We start from the raw sequence: 25473 nt of genomic DNA on the forward strand, positions 1-25473 counted from the left end.
ACACGCCTAGATAAATCTTGTGCAAAATGTTGCTCGTCACTTTTTTGATTTATTGATTGGAAACAATTAAAATATAAATCATATTTAGTATAAATTGCATTATCGAAACATTTTTGGTGATATTTAATCATACATAATCTGTTTATCTTCCTCCATGCACAGATGTTTCTGCATGAGTAGCTCCAGCTCCGCGCAGAATAGCGTGGTTGGCTGCCTTGTTCCTAATGTCACCATTATAATGAACAACGAGGTAAATTTGCTGTACGAAGTGGTGCCAGTCTTTATCGGGGAACCACTCCCAGAAAAAAACTTTATCGTCGTCACGGGGAACTTTTAAGTTTTATTGACCTCACCGGTCCCCAACGCTTTTAAACTTTTTCAAAATAAGATGCGCTCTTAGATCGAGAATCGAGTGATTGCTTTTTAGTACGAACCTTAAAAAAGGGGGGAAAGACAGGCTTGTTTTAAGTTCGATCCTTTTTATATTCAAAAAGCAAGCCTTTTAGACGGACAGACAATCTCGCACCCATTCGACACTATACAATTAAGAACGCGTAGAAATGAAGTAGACTCCGGGAACAAGGCTGGTCCTCGACAGACGTCTCTAGCTCTCAAATCCGGAAGTCCATGCTCAGTATACACTGGCACGTGAACAAGTAAACGCAATTCGCAACTAATCAACACGATCAAAAGAAAACTCAGAAAAATGATTACCACTAACCGATTCACCCAAGTTACTTTTTATGAAAACCTTCAATGTTGAGCCTGCTTTTGTCTTCAATCGGGCGAGAAAGAAGAGAAAGATCGGCGAACGAAAGTTTCAATAAATCGTGTCACAACACGTACACACGAATTACCACAGCCACACGCCAATGACATCCTAGTCACATCCACACAAATTTACAATGCTTTAACGCTTGCGGCGTAGCACTCACTAGCAGTGCACGTAAACTATTGGAAATTCCTTGTTGCAAGCGAGAAGTTGAACGTTATCTGTTCCGATCCTATGGGAGCAATGGGTTCCTTTTTTAATGGTAAGTAAAAAGTTTAAGCCAAGGTCTATCAATTATGAACTTTTAAATAGGCCCCAACTACCAAACATGCCAAATGTTGCTGTTGCACTACTCATGCTACTCGTCATCAGTCATGTCAGTCAGGTAGTGCGCAATTTGATCAAATGATCACTGGATCAGTTTCTAATTCTACCTCATAAATGCGAATCTGTTTTGTTTTTTCATGTAGCCTGGTTTTCATTTTGGAAATACCCCATAAATGACATTCCAATCCTTTTAATTTCTTTCTCATTGTCATGATTGTCTGAGAACTTACTTAGTGAAGTACCGGTTTATATATGGATGGGTACTCGAGTCCATAATCTGGAACCGGTTCCTGACAATCAGATATCAGTGGTCGGGTACTCGGGTACTGTTTCAATGTACAGCCCTACAGCAGTTGTGTACAAAATCTATGGAGAGTCAAGAAGTCAAGAAGTTTTTCCTAACATAACAAAATTGGAAATGTTTCTCAGTCCCAGATTTGTGTCTTTTCAACATTTTTGCAATAACTGACCTTTATTGAGATTATATATGACGAAAACGTGGAGTCAAGTTGCAACATTCTTTCCAAATATATACATTCAAAATGTGTGAAATCTTTTGCAGTGTCATGTTTTTAACAATTTACATTTTCCTGTAATTTATATCAGGTGGATCCCGAAAAAAACCGCGCTATGAGCGTCTTCCACTTGATACCTTCTTTCCGTCGGGCTCGACCATAACAAGAACGCATGAGCACCACGATGATCTTGATGAAGACAACCTTTTGTTTGACTTGGACAACCAGGGTAGCCAGAACGGCCGTCTATTGCCGGCCAAGAATGGATATGACTCGGAGGAGGAAATCGAGTTCTACAAGGACACTCGCAGGTCTCGGGACCGGAGGAATAGTCCACCTTCCTCATGCTGCTGCCTTGTCTGTCTGCTCGTTGTGCTTGTCGTTGTTGCGCTGCTCTTTGGAGCTCTGTACTTGATAAGACCTAGGGCACAAAACACAGTGGGACTGGGATGGACATCTTCCACTTATGAATATGGTATGATGTACTTTAGTGTATTTTCATTGGTTGGCTGTACATCAATATTCATGGGACTAAGATCACTTGATCAGTATCCAAAATTGACTGAAGCAGGTGATTGCGCAGGCGACTCATACCTCGTAGCAGGTGACTTGCCTGCGAAGTGGGCGACTCGCAGTGTAGCCGCAGTGGCGTAGCCAGGTTTTTTATAGTGGGGGGCACCAGCATGTTACGAGGGGGCAAAAAGGGCAGACCCAACAACTTTTTTTGGGGGGGGGGGGAGCTTGGAGCTCTTTGGACGCTAGAGGGCGCTCTTTTTTCCTTAGTAATTTATTCAGATTTTATAAAGCCATAGGGTTAAGGGAAGTAAAAAACAGTCATCTATAGTGCTCTTCCAATTAATTACTCAAAAATATACTAAATAGACACTTCCTTGGCAAGCAGCAAATTTCAGGGTTTTTTTGGGGGTGGGAACCTGGGAGAGCACTGGGAATTTGTGTAGCCGATGTGCCCGCTAGGCGAGGCCTCGTCATATGTAATTTGTAAACCAAAATTTACTCAAACTTTCTAAGAGTCGTGTCGGGAAAACTTGTCTGTCTTTCAAAAATGTAAAAAAAAAATTATTGGAAATGATCATCAAGTCCTGATCAATTTCTCGACTTTTGCCCTCTAGCCACAGAGACTGCAATGCGTCTCTACGACGTCAACCAAGATGGCATCGAGGATGTTATTCTTGGGGCAGCCGTCACATCCTCATTAAAGGACATAGAGAGCGAAATCGAATTCTGCAGAAAACATGGTGAGTCACTTTGAGTGCAATTCAGGTTTTGCATTGAAATGTTTTAGTTCACTCCAGTGGCAATTATAATGGTACTTGCTTTGATAATTACTTTAAAGAAAGATAACGTGCACAAATAAAAAAAATGAAAAAATGACTCATTTCTTTCTTGTCAAATATCAAGTCAGGAGATTCCAAAATTTAACTTATTTTTATCCAGATATGAAGTATCCATGTGCGGGACTGATCATGGCATTAGATGGACGCAATGGCACCAGACTATGGACTATATATACCGAAGTGGAAGTATTTGCCATTCAGTGTGGGAAACTAGACATCAATCAAGATGGCCATATGGACTGTGTAGCGGCCGGACGTATGGCCACACTGCATGGTATTGATCCAATTAAAGGTAAGTGTGAAGGACTATGCTGAAACTTCTTACGTCGTATGTTGCGATTCAAACATGCCTTTGAGTAGATGTGTGATTCCGCAAGAGAATGATTACTAGCCTTTCATCTTTTTTTTCCTCCATTTAAAACCAAAATAACAGGTGTGATTCTGTGGTCAGCCGATCCCAGCGTGACCAATCCTCATTTCAACTTCTACCAAGGTCAAGTTGTACCCGATATGGATCAAGATGGCGTCCAAGATTTTGTGGTGACTCACGGTGGCGACACCAGGTTCTCCGAAAAGGTTTGCCTTCCTTGGTTTCCACCGCACCTGATTGCAGTCTATGGCCAAAATGTGCTTTGAGGCTATGTGCTTAGGAAGAGTACAGGGCCCAATCAACTAGAGCTTGGGCCAATTTCTTGGCACTACTTAACACAGGCATGCAACTGGAAATTTAGAAGGAAAAAACGAGGAAACTCCAAATCACACAAGACTTTTTACAGTAATTTTCAATTTGTAATGGCATTAATGAGAAGGGAAAAAACGAGGAAATCAGTGGATCCAATGAAAAGTTGCATGCCTGTTAACAGGGTTAGCAGAAAAGTTGTGCTTACTATAGCAGAAAATTCTGCCAACTTAAATCATCAGTTCACAGCGTAGGTGTGCCAACGGTTGCATGTGCACATTTATAACAGTGATTATTAGCAAAGCTTTTATTCTCTTGACCAACCACAGCGCGGCTTTCAACAAGATTTGTTTTTCTCTCATGCCGTCCAATGAAAGCCGCACTATAGTTGGTCAAGAGAAATACACAGCCCTAAGGCACTGCAGACTCTGCTGACAGTCAATTTTGAAGCCTACTGTTAATATTCTTCAGGAATTGGATAGGCCAGCAGGAAGGCTGCTCCTCCTGTCGGGCAAGACTGGACGAAGCCTGGGCAGATATCTGTCCTTACCTGATGAGCATGAGACCTACTCAGCTATAACACTCTACACAAGGCACAACGGAGCTGTCTACTTGCTGTTTGGATCAGGGGGTGAAACTATTGCAGGTACATCATCCCCCTAATAGATTAAGCCCCGCCCCTCGATAATTTGACCAAGCACAGGCATGAATTTACAACCACCACCTGTCTGCCAAACTTCCTACATTTCCCTCTGGCATGTGTCTCTTGAATAAAATTTGAGAGGGGCACTCCTTAAGCTTTACAGTGGAGTGTCAAACTTGCGAGTAAGATGTAAGCAACTACTTTTACGGAGATTGGCGCGATGTCGCTTAGGTGTGAATTTAGGACTATGAAATATTGAACCACTGGTAGTATTGTGCATGCCTATATGAAGATTGTGAATGTTTAACCAATAAAACGATAAAAAGCACTGGATTTCATAGGAGTCCAAATTTCATGTGACACTGGAAAAAGTGTTTAAGACCAGCTAGCCATGTCTTTATCATGTGTTTAAGATCGGCCATGTGACAGGCTCTCGACCAATATGAAAGGATAAACTGTCTTAGGTATTTATGAATACCAGGTAAAAATTGTTGAAAATATGATTTCTATACAGGTTCACTATGGACCATCTCCCTGCGAGACTTGTACTGCTACGTGATGTCAATAACAACGTGCAGTGCCAACAGTCTGTCCCACGTGACTCACTTGCAAAGTAAGGGATATGAAGAGAGTTGGGGAACGCCTGTACAGACTCTATCAAGCGGTGTCAATGAGATTATCAGGTATGAAGGCCAGCTGGATTTCAGAAGGAAAAGCTGTGTAGTTTCCCAGAGTTCATTTATAAATGAGTTCTTCACAAGTCAATTACAAGTCAGGCCAACAGTAGCGGAGGACAGACAATGACAAAAGGGATGCCTTGGTTACGGTTCATTTTGAATAGCTTATGACTTGAGATCAGATGACTTGTGATGGACTTATGATTACTTGTGAATGACTTTTATTTCTGAGAGATTCCTTGCTGCTAATTTTCAGGTTTGCAGCATTGCTCGCGTTGGTAGCATCATCACATGCGGCAAGATCCTCTTCTAACACTCCCTGTGTATTGGTTTCATGACTTCTGACAAGTGCTCCGAGAAAAAAAAGATGTTGACAGTTTTGGATATTGTCAAAGTAGGGTGGATACGTGTAGCTCAGTTGGTAGAATGCCATGGTTATGGTGTTCGACTCGTTCCTGATGGCCGCGTTGGTGCACAAACCCTGCCAGGAACATGGTGTTCAATCGCAAGTTATATTGCACAGCTGTGCAATAAATTTGTTGTGCAAGCCCTACGCATGGCATAACTTACGCACTGTTTTGTGAAATTGGCTGCTGGGCAATGTCTAAATCTTGTGTCTAGAACTGTTGTCTAGGTCTTCAACGTTTACAACTACATGGGAATATGCCGACAACAGAAGTAGCTATAGCTATGAAATGGTGTTTGTGTTTAAAAGTCCATAACTTTAAAAGTACATGAGCGATATAAACGATTCTTTTACTAAAATAAAGCTTGTTAATTGGGCTTTTACATCCTATATTTTGAACGCGCTACGTGCAGAAATTTTTATAAAAATAGGGGGCGCCATTTTGGTTTCCTTTTTTTGGGCTCACCCTGTACAAGTGGGCTGGGGCCTAATAGATCTGTCTACTTTCACCACCAAGAGAGCAGTTTCTGCATGGAATCTAAATCAAGAAGCATTTTGCTTCCTGGCAGGAGTGATTCCAGCAAGGGTGTGACTGTTCCCACGGAGCTGGTAGACATGAACAACGACGGCATAGATGACCTGGTCGTGTTTATGTACAACAGCACCATCACAGTGCTGAACGGGCTCAACCTGGAGGTCATCTGGTCAACCGGCAGCCGGTTTGTCGAGTTTGAGACCTACAGGTGGGTTCAGTGGCTTTCAGAATAACATGAGTATAGTCCCTCAGTTTCCCTGTTCCAAAGATAGCTCAGTACCGGTATATTATACAAATATTGACTGCCTCGAGTGGTGTGTTAACCCCATGGGCCCGGGAAGCGGTCATGGCCGTGGCCGCTAATCCTCATTGGAATGCAGTTGCCAGCTGTGGTATGCCGTGGCACACGGCTAGTGGGTAGTTCCACAGCTGCTGCTTTTGTGCAGTCCCGCTACCACACAAAGGCTGTGCAGTCATGCGGGCCACTTGCTCTATGTGTGGAGGAATGTCCCCATTATAACCCGTGCTTAAGGGGTTAAACTAGCCTCCTGAGGTGGTCCACGGAGTGTTCTGTTTTCCTGAGGCATAGTCCAGGGAAATCGAATGCTCACTGAATCACCGAGGGAGGCTAGTTTCTGATTCCCACAGATTCTGCTCGATTTTAAATGATAGCTAATTAATTCAAGCAAAATTCACTTAAAATATATGTGAAATTAGTTGACAATTAACCTACACTTTCCCAAACTACACCTTCATGAAATGTTTGAACCCAACTCTGTAGTGCACGGGAACAATATGCACAATGCGCACACTATTATGCACACATTCTCTTGTTTTACTATACTCATGAGGACAATGCTTTGTGTTTCCCTTTGTCCCTGTAATGTAACACTTTTCCATAGACTAAGCACACAAACCTACTACAGAGGACCGCTTTGAGCAAAAGACCCAACTCCCGAGGACTGAAAGGATCTGTTGTTCTCCCTTTATGTGTCTGTCCTCGGGGTTATGTAGAACAAGTGCACATGTGCACAAACAGACCTACATGTATTGTTGCTACGTTGGTTTCTATGCTTATAGCTGTATAGTATATTTTCAGACAGGCAGCCGTTGTATAGTCTTTTTGGCTGAAAACAGCAAGATAGTAAAACTAACGAAAGCTATGTGACTTGCTCTCGGGCAAGCAAGATATACAGAATCTGTGCTTGAAGTGTTATAAATGACACACTTCTTCACACCCAACATGCAGGATATTCCACAGTGCCGCAGGACCCAATTTCAAGGACCTGCTTAAAGCCCGGTTCATACTTCACGCGAAAGCATGTGCGAAGCGAAATTCATGTCGTCAACAATGGTGGACGCACTTCGAATGTATTGTTGACGCCACGAATTTCGCTTCGCTTTCGTTTTCCCGTGAAGTATGAACCGGGCTTAAAATAGGAAATATACATGAATGTGCTAAATAGAAATTAGCAGAGACTCGGTCACAAGCTTTATACATTGAATGACTTTTTAGCGGGTAGCCTGCTTTTTGCCACACAAATATTGTCTGTGCTTAGCAAATATATGTGCTCGGCAGCACCATGGAATTGGCATGGGATCTGTGCCCAAGGAATGTTGAAGCTGAAGGCCAAAGGTTAAGTGGGGTTTTCTTCTTTATTTTTAGTTTTACACTGCATACTTGTTGCATGCATGTTTTACAATGTGGTGTAGCTGTGCATATCCAGCGATGGCTCTTGTGTCCATGAGTAAGACATTTTACCACAATTGTTTGTAAGTAATGACTTATATTGTTGTAATTTTCAGCTTTCAACGTGACCATGATGACAATGTCGAGTGTCAACACATTTGTCCCAGTCAGTATTTTAATATATTGCCCCATTTGTTAAATTCATTCATTGTGTTTTCTACAGCAATCCTGCACCAGGCTATTTCAATGACGACGACACCGTTGATCTCATGGTGCGATTGAGCAAGGGGACATGGCCCGAGTTCAAGTCTACCTACGTAAGCCTTCCAACAAAATTCCAACTTTGCGTCAAGAGTTTCTTTAAAACAATTTGAAAAGTAGGATGTAGACTAATCCAGGCATGTTATCAATTCTGTCATGGAGGCCCCTTTCAGTGACGACAGCATTGTGCTAGCTATTGTTCAGGTGATTTGTCATGAGGCAACAGCTTTGCGCAAAAGCTTGCCAAGTGGGCCTGTACAGTGTTCACGTGCCCGAAATCATCTATAATGGCAAGTATCTCCAGTTTCTGAGGTTTTTAATTTTCATTCATTCCTAGGTCTACATCCTGGATGGCAGAAATGGAGAGATTCTCTGGTACCTCAAAACCCCCAGCATCGGCCCCGTCATGTCCTCACCCCTCACCCTCCAGTCCTATGGTCGGAAAGATGCCTTCATATTCTGGGCACAGGGGCTCAGCGGCGAGATCACGGGAGAAGAGTTGGAGCCCCCAGGGCACGAGATGGGACCCGAGATGGGATCCGAGGTGGGACCCGATATGGGACCCAATATGGGATCCGAGATGGGACCCGAGGGGCGTGTGGATTCATCGGTTCCCCCAGGACGTCCACGTAGACACGGGGAAATGGGCCCAGAGCAACCGTGTCTGTTGAGCACGGACGTCTTCCATGCCGATCTGCTATTGGTAGACAGGGATCTAGCTCTGAAGCCTCTACGATTGGCGTCTATTGAGGCTTACAAGTATAACTACTGTAAGTGGTCTACTAATTATCACAGTGTTATGTATTCTTATCAGTCAATGTGTATATGTTCTTCACACAAAGACTAACTGCCTAAATAGCATACTGAGATATAGAGTTAGAGAATGGCAACATGTTGTGGCCCATAGGACACTCTTATGACCTACATATTTTTAGCACTGTTCATCCAGGGCTTTCAAAGAGCTTTTGAGAAAAAATTCTCAAGCTTGCTTGGGTGGGCCCCAAACCGAGGACCTCCTGCTTACAAAGTGCAGACATCTAAACCATCCACCCACTCTATTCTATGATTTTTACTTATTACCACTTTCCAACAGTTCACCAAAGTTGTCAAGCTCACCAAGCAGTAAATTTCCGTTCTTTTCCAGCTCTCACTGAAGAAGACAGACTCCTCTTGAAAGAAAAATTGCATGATGACCAAGATCTTGGCGCCATGGAAACAGTACCACCTGACACCCATGTGACTCCTCCCAGCAAATTGGCTCCTCTGCCTACCAAAGCAATGGTGACCGAGGAAGATCTAGCAAGACACGATTTACACCGTCACATGACTACCTCTGCTAATGCTGTTACAACTCCAGAGGACGTAGATCCTGTAACTGAGGCTGTGGTATTGCCAGAGGGGCTGGAGCCAACAACTATTGCTGCTACAATTCCAGAGGAAATAGGGCCAAGTACTGAGGCTGGTACGTTGCCAGAGGGGCTTGAGTCCACAATTAAAGCTCTTACAAGTCCAGAGGGGCAGGAGTCACGGGCCGCGATGAGCACATCTGAAATTATTGAAGAAACAACTCTGACACAAGAAACAATTCAGACTTCTAGTGTGGCTGAAGTTGTTGAGTTAAGTACCCCATCCACAACTAGTTTAGTGGAGGACAATGAAACTTCAACGTTGCAACCAACTGATGAAATTTTCAGTACAGGTTCTGAGAATAGTACACCCATGAGTACAAATAGTGAAACAACAACAAAAACATTAGAAACAACAGTCAGTGGGGTATCTACGACTTCTGAAACAACCGGCACTCCAAGAGAAGAAATTACAACAGTGAGTATGCCAGAAACTACAACACCACTTGACCTCGCAACAGACTTGCTTGAAGCAACAACAGAGGGCTCACAGACTGCTACAGAAACTGCTACATCACCAGATGTCAATGCATCAGCTTCGACTCTTGGATTGGAAACATCAAGTCTGGAAGCAACAGCTACAAGTGAACTTGCTACACAAAGCACACAGCTCCCCACAACAGAATTTGAAGACTATCCGCAACGAAGTACATCGGAATCAGAGACTGGGACACTCTCTCTAGATGACACTACTCCACCAATGGAAATCAACAGTGGTCCACAGGCTGTCAACTCCAGTAGTCCACAGGCTGTCAACTCCAGTAGTCCACAGGCTGTCAACTCCAGTGGTCCACAGGCTGTCAACTGCAGTAGTCCACAGGCTGTCAACTGCAGTAGTCCACAGGCTGTCAACTCCAGTATTCCACAGGCTGTCAACTCCAGCAGTCCACAGGCTGTCAACTCCAGCAGTCCACAGGCTGTCAACTCCAGTATTCCACTGGCTGTCAACTCCAGTAGTCCACAGGCCGTCAACTCCAGCAGTCCACAGGCTGTCAACTCCAGTATTCCACTGGCTGTCAACTTAACTCATACCAGTAGTTCAAATAACAAGTCTGACACCGATACAAATAAACCCACTTCGTTACCTGTAAGCCAGGGTACAAACCATAGTGCTGAGGAATCGCACATAGAGACAACAGGTGATGATGAAAATAAAGAACCATCACTAAAAGAGGAAGTCACAAATAACAATCAAAGTACAACACATCTGGCCGAGCTTTTCACAGAGCTAGGTATGGTCGCAGACCAAGAAACGTCAACACCACAAAAGCCAGAGACTCCAGCATCAGGGTCAAAAGGGGGCGAGGAGCACCGTAGGAGGAGAGAGACTTCTAGAAGTGACTTGTGCTTAATCTACCAACCCAGTCTGTTTGGAACAGGTAAGAAAGCAAACATCATACATAGGGCAAGTTCTGGTGAGGACAATTAGTCGACTAGTGGTTAATTAGTGATGTAACTTACACCTGTGCACTTATAGCAACCTGCGACTGCCTCTTGTTAGATGACACTCAGTACGTCATTGTGAAAATTCTTGATTCTGGCTCCCTGTTGTGCATTATGATACGCGCAGCTATTATGCAGTCGTACCTAGGGTGTGGTGTTAAGTAGTCGACGAGCGTAGCCTAACAATCCTGCGTTTGAGTGCAGTTTATAGTCGAACTATTGTTGACCATAGTCTTTGCCAGAACTTACATTTGTACAAACTTTCAGGACAGCAAGCTACCCAAACAAAGCTGCTGCATGTATCTTGATGTACCAGTGTTACTTGATGTACCAGTGGGAGAAGCACTGTGCCAGCTGCTGTTCAGAGGAGAACATTCTTGGGCAGTTATTTTGAACAGTGCTGGCACAGTGCCGCCATCACAAGGCACCACCATACATGTAGATAGGGGGTACACATATCACAGTAACTGTTGGAGAACTGTGTCAGACACTGCTCAGAAGAAAAAGACTTGGGCAGTCATTTTGAATAGAGCAGGCACAACTGCTTTCACGATTACCGAGGTACTTCATGAGCGCACAGTGATCCTGCCCTGGGATTGGTCAATTACCTTAGAACTTCATACTGTCTGTCCTGTAATTGGCCATTCCATGTTTTAAGTCCGGCAAAAATAGGAACAAGTCAATCTCTTGATTTCTGATGGTGATAATGCCAAGGATTCCTATTGGGTTGGAACATCAAGACATCTGTGACAATAGAATAAATAAATTCTGGTTTAGGTTTTTAGCAGAGATATTTCAAGGAAAAGCTTCAAAAATATTCTAGGGAAGCCTGTAGAATTCATATCCCAGAGACACTATACACTCTTCAGGGAAATGTTCGAAAAGTTCAAGGATAATCTTACAGATTTTCCAGGGAAATTCTCAAAAACGTTCTAGAGATATATACAAAAATATTTTCAGGAAGCCTTTAGAAATACTTTCGAAAATATTCAAAGGAAACGCCCAGAAATATTAAAGGCAAACCTTGAGAGATTCCTGGAAAATATTCAGAGGTATTTCAGATATACAAGAAAACTACCTGAAAGTCTCGAGAAGAATCTTAGGGAATTCCGGAGACGTACGAAGGGACTGAAACCTCAATCCAAATGGTTGCCTACATGGGATTTGCAAATTATCCAAGTTGGAAGTAGAGTCGTAATGACGCGAGCCAATGACTTGACTCGAGTCCGACTCGAGTCACTTCCTTAAAATGACTGAACTCGACTCGAGTCACAAATACAGTGACTCGTTACAACTCTGGTGGGAAGGAAACTAAAACATTTTCTCCAACTATTAATTAAACTAAAAGTGTCTTTTTTGTTGCCAGGTATCATTGGTGACTTGGACAATGACGGCAACCTGGATTACGTTTACGTCGAGACTCAAATGGCCCAACTGACTGACGAGGATTCCCACTACCTCACCACCAAGCTGAGGCTGAGAGTCCACAGGCTGGTCCTGAAGAGCGCCATCACGAGGCGGGATTGGGTCAGGCTGGAGGACGACCAAGTCCTGCTGAGCGAAGGAGTCAGTAGGGAGGAGGTAGATGTGGAAGAATTGGAGGAGCACTTTCGGTTTCTGCCGGCGGACAAGCAGAGCTGGACTTCCTACATGGGGAAAAACGGGGATGAAAAGTTTAGGAAGAATAACAGGTGATCTAGGTTAATATTGAGCAAAGAGCGTAGTAGGTTTAGTCCAAGACTGGTTTTTGAGTTTGTTCCCTTATGCAGCTGCTCCTTGACAAGTGCCGCAGTGCTACCAACAGGAGGAATCAAGCTATACCGGTAATATCACACGTGTGAAGTATGCTCAGAATTTTGCGGGTCCCAGTGCCAAACTTCCCAAGACTACATTTGATTCATCTTCTTGGTAGCATCCGCTACTGCTGTGGTGTCTTGATCATGCTTGCTAGGGATTGGGACCAGCTGCATTTGGGGAAAAAAAAGAGCATTGATTTTTTATGGATCTGCGCTATATAAATCCTAAACTTATTATCATTATTATTTTTAACAACAAAATCCAGTCGTGAGCCAAGACTAAGGGTAATTTTACACTGAATGTACTTTGTCCTTATGTGTGAGGGATGGAGAAATGCTAGACCAAAGGTTGGTTCATAATCGGTATGAAAGCGAACGCGAACTTGCGACGTCAGGGCAAGTTTTCGTGCTGTGAATTCGCAAAAGTTGAACACATTTCAATTCAATGTATTTTGCAGCGAATGCTTCTTGACGTCAAATTTTGCATCGCATTCGCATGGAGTATGAACTGGCCTTTTTCTATGAACTTAAAAATTTATCGGAAACAATCCAACTGTTTTCAATATTTTCTAGTTGTGTTCCTCCTTCTTTTCGGCTGCCCCCATCTTTCAGTTGAAATTAGTGATAGAGATTGCCAAAATGTGTTTTATAAACCCTTTGTACAGTGCGCTTTCTCAGAGGGCAATTTTTGTTTACGTAAATTCAGTGACAAGAAAGTATAATCTGTCTACACATGCGTAACAAAGAAATGCCTCAGATATGTGTCTATACTATAAAAAAGTGCCATTTATTCAGAACAGTAAAAATATCTTAACTTGTTTTTAAGACTGAGCTGTTAAAAATACAATGTATTCTGAGTTGAATATAGATGTTCTTCCATTCTGTATCAGGAGAAACTGCTATAATATTGCCAAAAAAACTATGCATGCCTATAAAATGTAATTAACTTTTCAAAGCAGGCTTTTATCCTGTGTTACTTTGTCAGGCTTTTTTTACACTTTCAAAGTTTACTTTTAAATTAAAAATATACAACCTTTTTTCAAAGCTTTTTTATTACGCTTTTTGACACCGTACTGTGTATTTTGTAAACTTGTTTGTCACTCTGTAGCATGGAAATATTTAGGATAGCAGGGTATTAGAAGAAAACAAACGAGATAATATTTAAAGGTAGAGTTGATCATTTGCAGCTATCCAAAAGTAACTGACAAAACTTTATTGTTGAGAAGCTTACTTGGTGTAAAGATAGTAATGGCATTAAACTCCCTGTGAAATTATTCTTTCTGGCATGCTGTCATTTTTAAAGAACAAAACAAGGTCATTTCCAAAGATGCGTCAAGTAACGCATTTTATCAAATTTCCGTTAGTAGTCGGACGCCGATTTCAGGCGCAATTCAAATCATGACTCGGCAAATTTTGAATTGAAACCAAGATGCTAGATTATTGTTTTTCTTGGAATATACAGCATTCTCTGAGCTAAAACTTCATCAGGTTAGTTGTTAAGCACCCATCTTTAGCTTTTCAGCACTTTTGTTGCTTCAAACGAAAAAAAAAGCAGAAATGAAAAATGATCTACCCTACCCTTAACATGGCCTGGAGTGCGCCTTAGACAGTTGGTCATTAGATCGGAAACCTAACCTCAATAAACAACTCATTTCTGTGTAGTTTTTACAATCTCTTTTTAATATAAAAATATTGTCATCTGAGGGCGAGTAGATGTTTTTTGTAATATTTTTTTTATGGTGCTATTTTTATTTGCCTCTCAGATGAAGTAAGCTCAGTTACACCTTTTTCTCGCTTAAGTGCACTTGATATGCTCAATAATAATATGATTTTGTACATTTTGACAAGTAGTATTAAAGGCAGTTAATGTGTGCAGTTTGCCATGCACCTTTCAGTGCATCTGAATATGCAATATTATGCAGTTTTTAATACAAAAATGGCATGGAGTGTGTTGACTCATTGGACTTTGACAGAAGAAAGGCAGAGTTTTGCTAGTCTGAGCATGGTTTCTTCCTCCATGGTCCGAGGATCAGACATTCACATGTGCAGAGCCACACTACAAATGTCTGATATATCCGAGCATGCACATTTTATGCGACCATGTGAACATTTCGATCAGAAAGGTGGACTATAAGCTGCTGTTTGGTCAGTTTGGCTGCCATGTTGTTATAGTACAACAGGTTAAGCAAGACCCTATAGAAGGCGCCCGCTGAATGGTCAGAATCTCGACAGGTTTTGCTTTGCATAATTAATCGCTGAATCTGGGCGAATATCATAGATGTTTGTCTGCAAGCCACTATTCAATAGACTTGGGTTGTACAGTCGACTCTCGTTAGTACAAACTCTGTTAATACCAAATTCTGGTTATAACAAACATAAAGCCTTGGTCCTGACTGTGCATTTATGTGCACAACGAATGGGACTGATGTTCCTCTTAATACAAAATTCTGATATAACAAACAATTTGGCTAGGTCCGAACGAGACGCGACTGTACTTGATAGCGGGTCAATAAGGCTGGTTCCTGATCCCTCAATAGTATCTGATTTAACCCTTGGCTATTGGGAGGTTATTCTGAATTTGTGTATGGGGGGATTACTTTGGAGACAAATGCACTTTACCCTCCAAATTCCTCTAAGTTAGTTTAACCCTTACCCCTTGAGCACTTTTAATAGAAAGTATCCTGAATCCGCCAAAATCCACCAATTTTGTCATGCAAAAAAATGTCCATCACAATCCACCAGTGTAGTACATATACTTCGTACACGCCAATCATATAGCTAAGGAGTTACTCTGGTGAGATCCTGAATCCATCAAATTTCTGCAGTACCGCTTGGCTTACTGTACTGAATCCATCAAAATCCCCCAAATTTTTTCAATATGGAGGTATCCTGAAACCACCAAAATCCTCCACAAACAGGGGTGTGGATTTTGATGGATTCAGGTACGTTAGGGTGAAAGCAATGACAAAATCTCTTTCTCAGATGACCGATTGGCTTGCTGCCTACAGCTCCTGTTACATATTGCTTATTTGGCTCTTTGTGGCTCAAATTACGGCTTTACCAAACCATACCCTCACGCATAGACGAACTGTAAATAACTCCAGTGCCCAAGGCAGTAGTGCCCCCTCCCCTACCACGCCCATGAAACTTATCCAAAATGTTGAACAATTCAAACTCCTGTAATGTCAGCCCAGGCCATTTGCGGTTGGAATTGTAAACAAAAAAATGAATTTGTGGATTGAAGTGCATGTAATCCCTTGGCTCCTTTGGGTTTTAAGCTCAATTAAAAAAAAAAAAACCAATACCAATTGCTTAAAAGTCATTTACAGGCATGCAACTAGGAAGTCACAAAAAAAGAGGAAATTCAGATTTTTCCAGACTTTGTACAGTGTTTTTCTATTTTCAATGGCACACATGGGAAGTGAAAAAAGAGGAAATCAGCTGATCCGAGGAAAAGTTGCATGCCTGCATTTAAGAACCACCCATTAAGAGTCACACATTATATTAATCATATTTTGGTTTTTACCATAAATTTACTTTGTTGACTTGCCTTTGTATTTTTGTAATGCCATGTACCTTTTTGAAAAGTTAAACCAGTAAAAATAAACTAACTGAAATTTATTCACAACTCTGTGAACAATTTCACTTTTTGTTTATATGTTTTAGCCTTTCACTCTTAACATGTAAACAGACAAAAAAAAATAAAATAGAACATAATGTACATTGTTTTACACATATTTTTATTTGCGTTTGTAACTGCACAAATTTATGTTAAAGTGGACACAGACTATAACTTACTGTTGTACTGTAGAAAACAGAAATATGCTTTTTTGTAAAAGAATTTGTTAATACGAAACTTTAAACTTGCACTGATCAAGCCAGAAGGTTGTAAATTGTATAGAATTTCTTTTACTTTTCTCATTAATCTCCAAAACGTACTTACTGTGTGCTGTAAATTTTTTAACGAGTTGCATGATCACTGCACATTATGCATAGCAACCTTTTTATATCGGGTGTTTTCTACCCCAAATTTGGCCATCAACTTAAAAAATAGTCGTGCTGTACTTAAAATCATGTTTCAAATTGTTACCATACTATTAAGTTTTTGTAATCTTTTTTTTTCGCAATTTTTTTTTTTTTAATTCAATAACCAACTTATTGATGCCATGGTAAACGGACTGTTAGATGCCAGAAGGGTAATTGTTCCGAAACAAATTCATGTTGATAAAAGTGATTTAAAAGATATTGAAAGAAATAAAACGAAAGAAAACGAAATAATTTGCTCCTTGTCATTTGTGAAGGTTGACGTGTCCACCGTCAAGAGAGTGTTTCTTAGTTGTTGGATCTACATACAAAACAAAATAAAACAAAACGAAAAGGAAAAAGAAAAGCTAACGTAAAACCCACATCATAAAAATTGAGGCTATTTTCATCAGAACATTTCCAGGGAAAGAACTTCACGAAGTTTTTATTTGCTTGTATCAGAGAACATTCCATTCATCGAGTCGGGCAGATGTGCCGCGACTCTAACATAAGAGGTGTCTAGGGTATATCATCACTTACAAGCAAACCAGCGTTAGATGACAGTGTTTTACAAGAAAAATCGTCGAGTATTACTGGTAGTGATAATGGTATGGAAACGAAAAATCCATTTCAGCCGTTTGCATGGAGACTCGACTTATTTCGTACATATGTATGTATCATGAAACTACACAAATCCAGTGGCGCCAGACTAAATGCCTGTGGAGAAGGATGCTACATAACACACATAAATAGGCAAGCCCTGTGATTCTGGTATCGGAACAGTGTACGTCACAAGTGACAGTCAGTCAAGGAGTCAGCGAGCTAGTCAGTCAGGTTACAAGGATACTCGGCTGACTCGCTGAGAACGGCAAAATATTTTACCTGAAAATCTTACCTGAAAATTTGTATTGGGTGAATTTCTCCAGCAAACTGAAAATAATCAAAGAGATATAAAGTTAACTCCATGTAGCACCAATTTTTGATACATTTTGTTCATTATCTCAAAAAAGTGTGATCATTTAAAATTTTTTTTTAGAATTTTCTTCATTGCAGTCAACTGATATTATAAATTAAAGTGTCAATTGAGTATTCAAAACTTGCACCTTTCAGAAATCGAATTGGTAACCACTGTGGGTTTTCCACCAAAAAACTTAGAATCAAAGGCAAATTTTTTTAAGACAAGTGACATGGTGTTTGCTTACATCAGAATATATCTTATTCATTGAGAACTAGTCACAAGACTAGGACCCTTACATAAGAGGTGTCATATGGGCATATCATCACACAAGCAAACTTTTCAATGAAAGTTTCCCCAAAGTTAAGAGAAATTGAATTCCTACATGACCATGTCACTACTACTGCATCAGAGAATGATGCAAACCAGGGACATGCATACCAACACTGACCTTTGACCTTCATAATCCAATATCCACAGGTGAAATGGTTGAAATTGGCAGTTTCACGTATTTGCAAGATCCTGGTGCAAGGGCCGTGGTTCGCATTCATTCTGTGAACTACATATTTATGGAGGGAAAAGGGAAATTGTATAAGTTACAGAGTCATTTTTCTTATAAAGACAAACAGCATACAAGAAGGCAATGACCGAGCAATTTGAATATTTTTTTTAGCCAGAATGTAAGATGAGTTTGAAATGCAGTTAACATTATTTGTTAATACAGTTCTGAAGAAATTTTTGCTTGCATCAGCGTTGGTGGAAGTCTTGATCACTGAATCACATGTGGTGTAAAAAACTTCTGTCATCATTTGCAAGCTGTGTTAAGCAACGTCAAAAGTCGCCTCGAGTTCGGAGGAAAACCAACCCATAAAAAATGTGCACAATAACAAAAAAGTCCACGACATACCACATTCAGACAGCAGTATTCAATTGGAGAACTGATCAGGAGATGACTCGGACCCATTTGCACTTTTGCAGGCTCTTCCTCTCTGCAATAACAAAAAATATGATTCGCATTTTCAGTTTGGAAAATTTCATGTAATCTCGAAGATGAATTCCATTGCCATTGTGATTAATCTGATTGAGTCTCAGATCTGAATTCATGCAATCACCATTAAGGTATTTGTCTGAACTGGATAACCTTTCTAATAGCATCACAGACTCAATCAGGTATTACAGATATTTTCAAACAGAAACTCCTCAATCCTCCAAAATCCTCCACATGGTTTTGGAAGATCGAGTATCAATGACAAAAAAAAAGCGTCAGTTGATTTTGGAGGATGCACTGTGTCTAGTTCATTGGCTGTAACCAGCATTATGTTCAGCCATGCATAATTGAGTCGTGCGTTTTTGCTCAATATTGGCACTGCTTCAGAATGTCATCAGCACTGCCAACCCCCATTACCCCTCCACTGAACAAATTAAAGAAATAACGGTTGATTTTGGAGGATTGAGGCTGAATCAAATGTTTACATGGTGGTAATTCTGGGATTTTGCAGGATTGAGGATGGTTCTTATAGCCAACAGGGTCCAGGGAGTTAGGGTTAATCCAAATAAACCACAACGTGAATCAATATCAAATTCAACCCAAACATTATTTATACTATATATGAAGCCACCTTAATTTTTTTGTTTATAAATCTTCAATTCTTACCATTTGAAAGACATAAGGTCTATCTTTTTACAGCTAGGTCCATCATTGTCACAGCTGATCAACACTGGCTAAATATCCCTGCTAAATAAAGAGAGAAAAAGTCACTTAATTTTAAGAAAACATTCAGTTACTTTGGCACAACGCATGAATTAGTTTCACAGCTGTTGTCTCAGTGGTGTCCTGTTTTCTACATTGGAATACACACAATCCTTAAGGATCATGCACCCCTGGCAGAAATTGGTAACGTCTGGTGAATCGTCATCGACAACAGCAGCAAAAAGTGAGGTGAAGACTAGCCCTACTCAATCCTCCAAAATCCTCCAGGCAGTTTTGGATCAAAAAAAAATGTTATTTTGTAGCATAAATAAGGCAGAAATCTTTCTTGGCAAACACGTTTGTACATGGAGGTGTTAACGTGAGTTTACAAATATATAACACGCTGATTCAATTTCATTGATACCTTTCAAAATAGGATGCTTTCTTCACGTACATGTATGTGGTAACAGCTTCTGACTTGGTTTCTGCCAAAAAAAAAAAAAGATTGATTTTTACATTAGACAACGGATACTTACATGAAATTTCACGGATATTAAAATGTGGCAATTGTTTGGCTATTGTCTCGGTGGTGTCCTGTTGTCTACATCAGAATGCACTATCGATGAGGATAAAGCATCCTATTGCAGAGATTGGTAACGTCTAGTGATTCGTCATCGACAACAGCCTGAAGAAAATCTCATATACTAAGACTTTATCATTCATTTTTTTAAAAATTCTTTAAATTAAAGATATCACAGAATGACCAAAACCACAAATTGATTAATTCAATAAACTGATAATTACTCTCCCCTGTACAATTTACTACTTATCGAGACAAAAAAAATTACAAACTTTACTGACCTGTACAACAGAAACGCATCTTCACTGAAGATTATGTACTGCGATGTCTTGATCATTTGAAGTGTTCAACCGCAGTCAAGTAAATCACAGCAGGTGACAGTGGACAGTGCTAGCCTGTGCGGCATTCTCGTTTTTCTAAAAAGCATGCACACAAAACAAAAGATGCAAACTAAATTCCAATTCAAGACATGCTATGCATGTTCTTCAAAATGTTACATTTTTTTCCAAGCGAGTTTGTTAAAACTTGTATGGTTTATTTTCAATGAAAAAAAAAAAATTAGAGAACAAATAGTATGTTAAGTTGTCAGCAACCCTCTGAGAAAGGTTTTTTAGGTTGAGTTGCATTTGCTAACATGTATACATATCTGCCTTGCAAGTAGACAGGTTCCTTATCCTTACATTATCAACCCTGCGCCATCTGAATTATTGTCGGGCTGAAAATAATTCGGGCCATTTTTAGCTTCAACGTCTCACTGAAAAGTGAATAATTTCTGTATTGCTAGAAACACAGCAATTAAAAGTATCTTTCCAGTTGAAAACACAAAATAGCAACGACAATACATTTGTGATAGTCCAATCTTCACATTATCACAAAACAAACGGGAAAAAAATAAAGGAAATTATAGTGAGCCTCCTCAGACAAATGCCTCGCACTTTTCATCACAAGTACCGGCCCACAACTGCAACCAGGCAACATGCATCAATCCAACATAAAACATGCCAGACTGTAGTTGCCACGGAAACAGGAGGGGCCAATCAGCCTCGTCATCGTCACATCACCGAAGGCAATTATTCTCCAACCCCCTCAAAACAAAGTACTACAGAATACTATGAGGGTTGTGCGCACTTATGTAAATCGTCATCAACCACAGCCTCCATATTAATCAAATAAATCCAAAATTGTAACATGAAGTGCAGAGAAACTGTAATGAAACGACCTTGAATTACAAAATTAAATACGTTTCAAAATTAATAATATTTGTTCAGATGTTTGTTTATGATGTACGCAACAATCTTGGAATTTTTTTTGTGGTGGCCACCTTTAAAATTATGATTTTTTAAACACAAAATACAAACTCATACTGACCTGAACAATAAAAATAAATCTTCGCTAAAGATTATGCACCGTGATTTCTTTATCATTTGAAGCTTTCAACCACAGTCAAGCAATTCACAGCAAATGACAGTGGACAGTAGCCTTTGTGCCATTCTCCCTTTTCTAAAAAGCAGGCATACAAAACAAAAGATGAAGAAAAACATAATTAAAGTCAAAATATGTAAAGAAATTATGCTATATTAAATGTGTGCCATTTTTTTGCTTCAATGTCTCACTGAAAAGTGACCAACTTCTGTATTGCTAGAAACACAGCAATTAAAAAAAATCTTTTCAAAAAATAGCAACGGAAGTACATCATTGAAACTCAAATGTTACATCCTTCACATTATCACAAAATAAAAGTGGGGAAAAAAATTATAGTGAGCCTTCTCAGACAAATGCCTCGCACTTTTCATCACAAGAACTGGCCCACAACTGCAACCAGGCAACATGCATCACTCCAACAAAAAACATGCCAGACTGTAGTTGCCATGGAAACAGGAGGGGCCAATCAGCCTCGTCATCGTCACATCACCGAAGGCAATTATTCAACAACCACTAAATAAAAACTCCATTATCCACTGATTATCAAACAATACCTTTAAATTGCTCCTTCTGCTGTTCAACTCGGGAGAAAACTGAAAAAAAAAAGAACAAATTTGTATCATCTGATGAAACCATCTTCAATACTTCAGCAGTTTAAATTGTGCATAAATGTTACAAATAATGTCCAGCCAATTGTTTGTCTCAGCAGTATAGTGTCCGCAACACCACCACTATTCTGGGAAGTGTTTTAGGGCCTATCAACTTTTATTGGTCACTGTTAGACATCATTGACAAAATGTACTGGCATAGACAAATTAAAAAAAGGGCAAGTCCAAGAATCGAGCTCATGCGTAACAAAAGCTTAACGCTTTAATATATTCATGGATGTCAGTGCTTTTTATTCTACTGTTGGGCATCTGCAAGGAGAATACCCACGAGAGTTTGTATGTTATTAGCCCTTGCGATGATTATGTAAAAAGATGGGGTTACGTATGTGACAAAAAGGGTACCTTTCCTTGGATTTACCCAAAAACAAAATATTAATTAGCTGTAACAAGTAAGAAAAAAAGGTGAAATTTAACACTGCAGAACACTTGTCACCCGTAAAAAGAACTGTAAAAAGAAAAGGGGGGGGGGGGGGAAGCTGATCTAGTGGAATACCGAGAGTAACTCGAAAATAACCACCCAAAAATCAATGTTTACCCAGTCGAAGGAGCTACATGTAGAGAAAAAAGTTTCAAAAGTGTCCCCCCCCCCCCCCCCCCCCCCGGGGAGTGGCTACCTGGATACCGAATGAGTCAAATACTAAATAGAACAAAAAGACGGCTCAATTTTCTTCCAAAGCGATTACACCAGTTAACAGCATAAATTGAGTGGGCACTATTGGAAAAAGGCTTCAAGTCAAAATTTGTCAGGAACAGATATGCGGAAACTGAGTGGGAGAGAGTCAGAGAGGGGGAAGGGGGGGGGGGGGAAGAGGGCGCTATTTTCTTTTTAAAAAACTCGAACGGAATCACTTACTACAGCGTTAACTGAATGGGGAGGATGAAAAAAAAGTGTCAGTCCAATGTGTTTCACCCGGAGTGGCCATGTGGATACGGAGTTTGATTGGTCTTGAGAAGTTGAGTGCAATGAAGCATGACCCACGAGGTTTATCAGTTAATATTAAATATAAGTTATAGGCCTAACTCATGAACTTACGTTGCACTGAAGAACAAGTTCACTTTTTTTACGGGGAAAAAAACATCAAAATGTGTCTAATTAAACTAGTAAAAGGAAAAGTTTTCACAGTTTTTTTTCAAAGGCAGGACGAATTGGAGAAAAAAAATCCGAGATGTGCAACATTCCTGACATTATTTCTAGCTCTTCATAAAAATTAAAAGCAAGAAAGAATGCAGGCCTAGCATTGCCTAATCATGCCAGTAACCCTAGCCACTTCATGAGTGTTCAAAGTGTATGGGGAGTTGACAATATTCACAGTATTTTTAAGAGTGTACATGATATAGGCGCCCTGCCTTGGCAGCTGGCAGCACGTGCTCGTGAGCGCGCCCAGCGGCGAATGCATGCAGCCACCGCATGGCCAGGCCAACAACCATGAAGCCACACAATCACCAACAAAAATTGTTGTTTTTTCCTCTTTTGTGATAATGACCGAGTTTCACACTCCGGTCAAATTGTTCTTATTCACTTGATCAACAATCAAAATTATGTACTGGTGATGAAAAGCTCCAGGTACTACGTGAAAATTACGGTAAAAAAGCTAGTCACTTTTCGACGCGTCTCACCTCGAGTATGGCAAAATAGCAAAAGACCAATGTAAGCGCACGGCATTAAACTGTTACTTAACCAGACTGGTTCCTGCCATAAATTTGAAGGATTTCATCGTTGTTGGAGAGACCGGAACCAGTTTGCAGCCGGTACACGTGGTAAACTTAAAAGTTTGTTCACAAGAGGGCGCTATAACACTTCACTGGTCCTAAAAGTTTTTGACAAACGGCACAGAAAAAAATATAAAACCACACTTCACTTTTTACAGCCATAACAAAAACGAAAATTTTAACTCATTTTTGTTTTACAGCATCTCACAAAAAACTGTTTTTGTTAAAATAATATTTGTTGGTTATAAGTTGCCCTCCCCCATGCCTTCCAACACATTTTGATTTCTCTTCCTGAAAATATAATTTCAAGTTGAATGTTCTACGTTAAAAAATAAAAGTCAATTAAATAAAATATAAAAAAATTCCCCTATTTTCGGCATCTGCGAACCTCTGCAAAAATTACTTTTGAGTTGTTTTTGCACATCTATAACAAAAAAGGGACAAAAAGATGCACCAGAATAATTCAAGCTTTGGAAATTAATTATTGGTATATTTGGCCACAACATGCCACTGGGGGATTTTTTTCGTTATGTCATTCAAAGGTTAATGACTTGAATGTTTCGAATGTATTTTTAGAGTAAAACTAAAAAAAGCACTGACATCTTAAATTAAAAAAATAAATGTACACATAAAACAATTAAGTGTCAATAGAGAAAGTTCAGATCAACCAGTTAACTCAACAACCGGCCATCATTCAGTTAATTGCCCCACTGCCTCTGCCTCCCCCTCCCCCCATAAAAATAATTCAAAAGACCAAATTTAATATCCAATATTTTGATTTTACACTAAATTCAACAGAAAGAGATCGAGAACCTGAATTGAATGTAAAGACATAGGGGAAAAAAATGCTCGGTCAAGTCAAGTGGACATCAATAAATGATACTTTTAAATAATCCGTTTATATTTTGCAAAACTAAAACTCCTTCCCTCCGTTTCAACTTATTCAGTCCCTGGCCTCTCCTAATCATGGTTTTATGTGTAGCCCTGCACTGGAATCCTTTGCCTAAGCAACTGAAAATGTTACCCTTTAATGGAACTTGTGTAGAGAAGTCCCTCCTATTGTTGAACAATAAAGTATCTATTTATATTTAAATATGGATTGAAGTTGGGGTTATGTTTAAAGTTTCAAGTTTGGTTTTATTCAACTCAACTTCACAGCAGCATTTCGACAATGATGAACATCTGATCCTTTAAATTTTTATTAAAAGTCCATTTCTCCGTGAAAAGATCTTTAAGAGATGTTTCACGGACATTTACATGGGGCTTATATAGGACTAATCCTGTAAGGGCATTTTCACGGTTTTATAATGACCCTAGCCACTGAGGATTATCATCGGTACATAACGGTACACTTGGTAAACAAAGGACTTTTTTAAAGGTGTTTTCACGGACTCCTAATCTGGCTTAATATGTTGAAAAATCCGTGAAAATTTATTTAACTGTAATTTCAAGGGAAAATGCTCTTTAACGAATTTTTAAGGGATGAAGATGTTCATATGATATTTGGGGTGTTATGAATATGAGTGAGGACCATCTAGAACCCAATGAGGGTTTGTAGCGATGACCCTAAAGGTGGGTACCAACCATCGAGTGGAAATATTTGTCGACTAGATTTCCAAAGTAAACCAAGGGCGATTTGAGTGAATAAATCAGAAGAATATGTAAAGAGGTTGAGAAATTGGGAAACATTAGGCAAAATGTTGATACAAGGCAGTTCTGACTTTACTATTGGCATTTACCAAAAAATTTTTGTTTAGAATAATTACAAACACAATTGACACTGAAGGACTAACACAGACACGGACACAGGACATCGACAAACTGTAGCTTTGTTTAGACTAATCTGCCAAAAAAAACAGCTGACTTTATCAAATTATAATTTGATAATGAAGTAAGGGGGCAGCTCTGGAGACAGCAAGT

The 25473-nt window shown here is 40.0% G+C and overlaps 1 protein-coding gene and 2 long non-coding RNA genes across 5 annotated transcripts; 1 reads left to right on the top strand and 2 right to left on the bottom strand.

Moving 5' to 3' along the window:
- Nucleotides 1-545: 545 nt before the first annotated feature.
- LOC119722328 lies at nt 546-13781 on the top strand. 2 transcript variants are annotated; one of them, XM_038192380.1, is made up of 13 exons: nt 546-1034; nt 1706-2089; nt 2745-2870; nt 3070-3261; nt 3403-3545; nt 4120-4294; nt 4806-4974; nt 5944-6117; nt 7823-7916; nt 8198-8630; nt 9005-9990; nt 10063-10645; nt 12076-13781. In XM_038192380.1, exons 1-13 carry the CDS (start codon nt 1007-1009, stop codon nt 12402-12404), a joined length of 3816 nt encoding a protein of 1271 aa, XP_038048308.1. In that variant the 5' UTR covers nt 546-1006; the 3' UTR covers nt 12405-13781. The 2 variants fall into 2 exon arrangements, with proteins under 2 accessions (XP_038048308.1, XP_038048307.1); XM_038192379.1 differs by having other exon boundaries at nt 9005-10645.
- Nucleotides 13782-16338: 2557 nt separating this feature from the next.
- LOC119722329 lies at nt 16339-20190 on the bottom strand. 2 transcript variants are annotated; one of them, XR_005270431.1, is made up of 7 exons: nt 20035-20190; nt 19598-19658; nt 19138-19215; nt 18391-18472; nt 17935-18042; nt 17424-17458; nt 16339-16850 (listed from the first exon to the last, which is right to left on the bottom strand). It is a non-coding gene; the product is annotated as an uncharacterized LOC119722329 (long non-coding RNA). The 2 variants fall into 2 exon arrangements; XR_005270430.1 differs by having other exon boundaries at nt 19138-19218; nt 20035-20189.
- Nucleotides 20191-21127: 937 nt separating this feature from the next.
- LOC119722334 lies at nt 21128-25357 on the bottom strand. Its single transcript, XR_005270435.1, has 3 exons — nt 23461-25357; nt 21730-21768; nt 21128-21253 (listed from the first exon to the last, which is right to left on the bottom strand). It is a non-coding gene; the product is annotated as an uncharacterized LOC119722334 (long non-coding RNA).
- Nucleotides 25358-25473: the final 116 nt, after the last annotated feature.

This window comes from Patiria miniata, unplaced genomic scaffold, assembly GCF_015706575.1.
Source record: "Patiria miniata isolate m_02_andy unplaced genomic scaffold, ASM1570657v1 HiC_scaffold_15, whole genome shotgun sequence".
In the NCBI taxonomy this organism is placed as follows: domain Eukaryota; kingdom Metazoa; phylum Echinodermata; class Asteroidea; order Valvatida; family Asterinidae; genus Patiria; species Patiria miniata.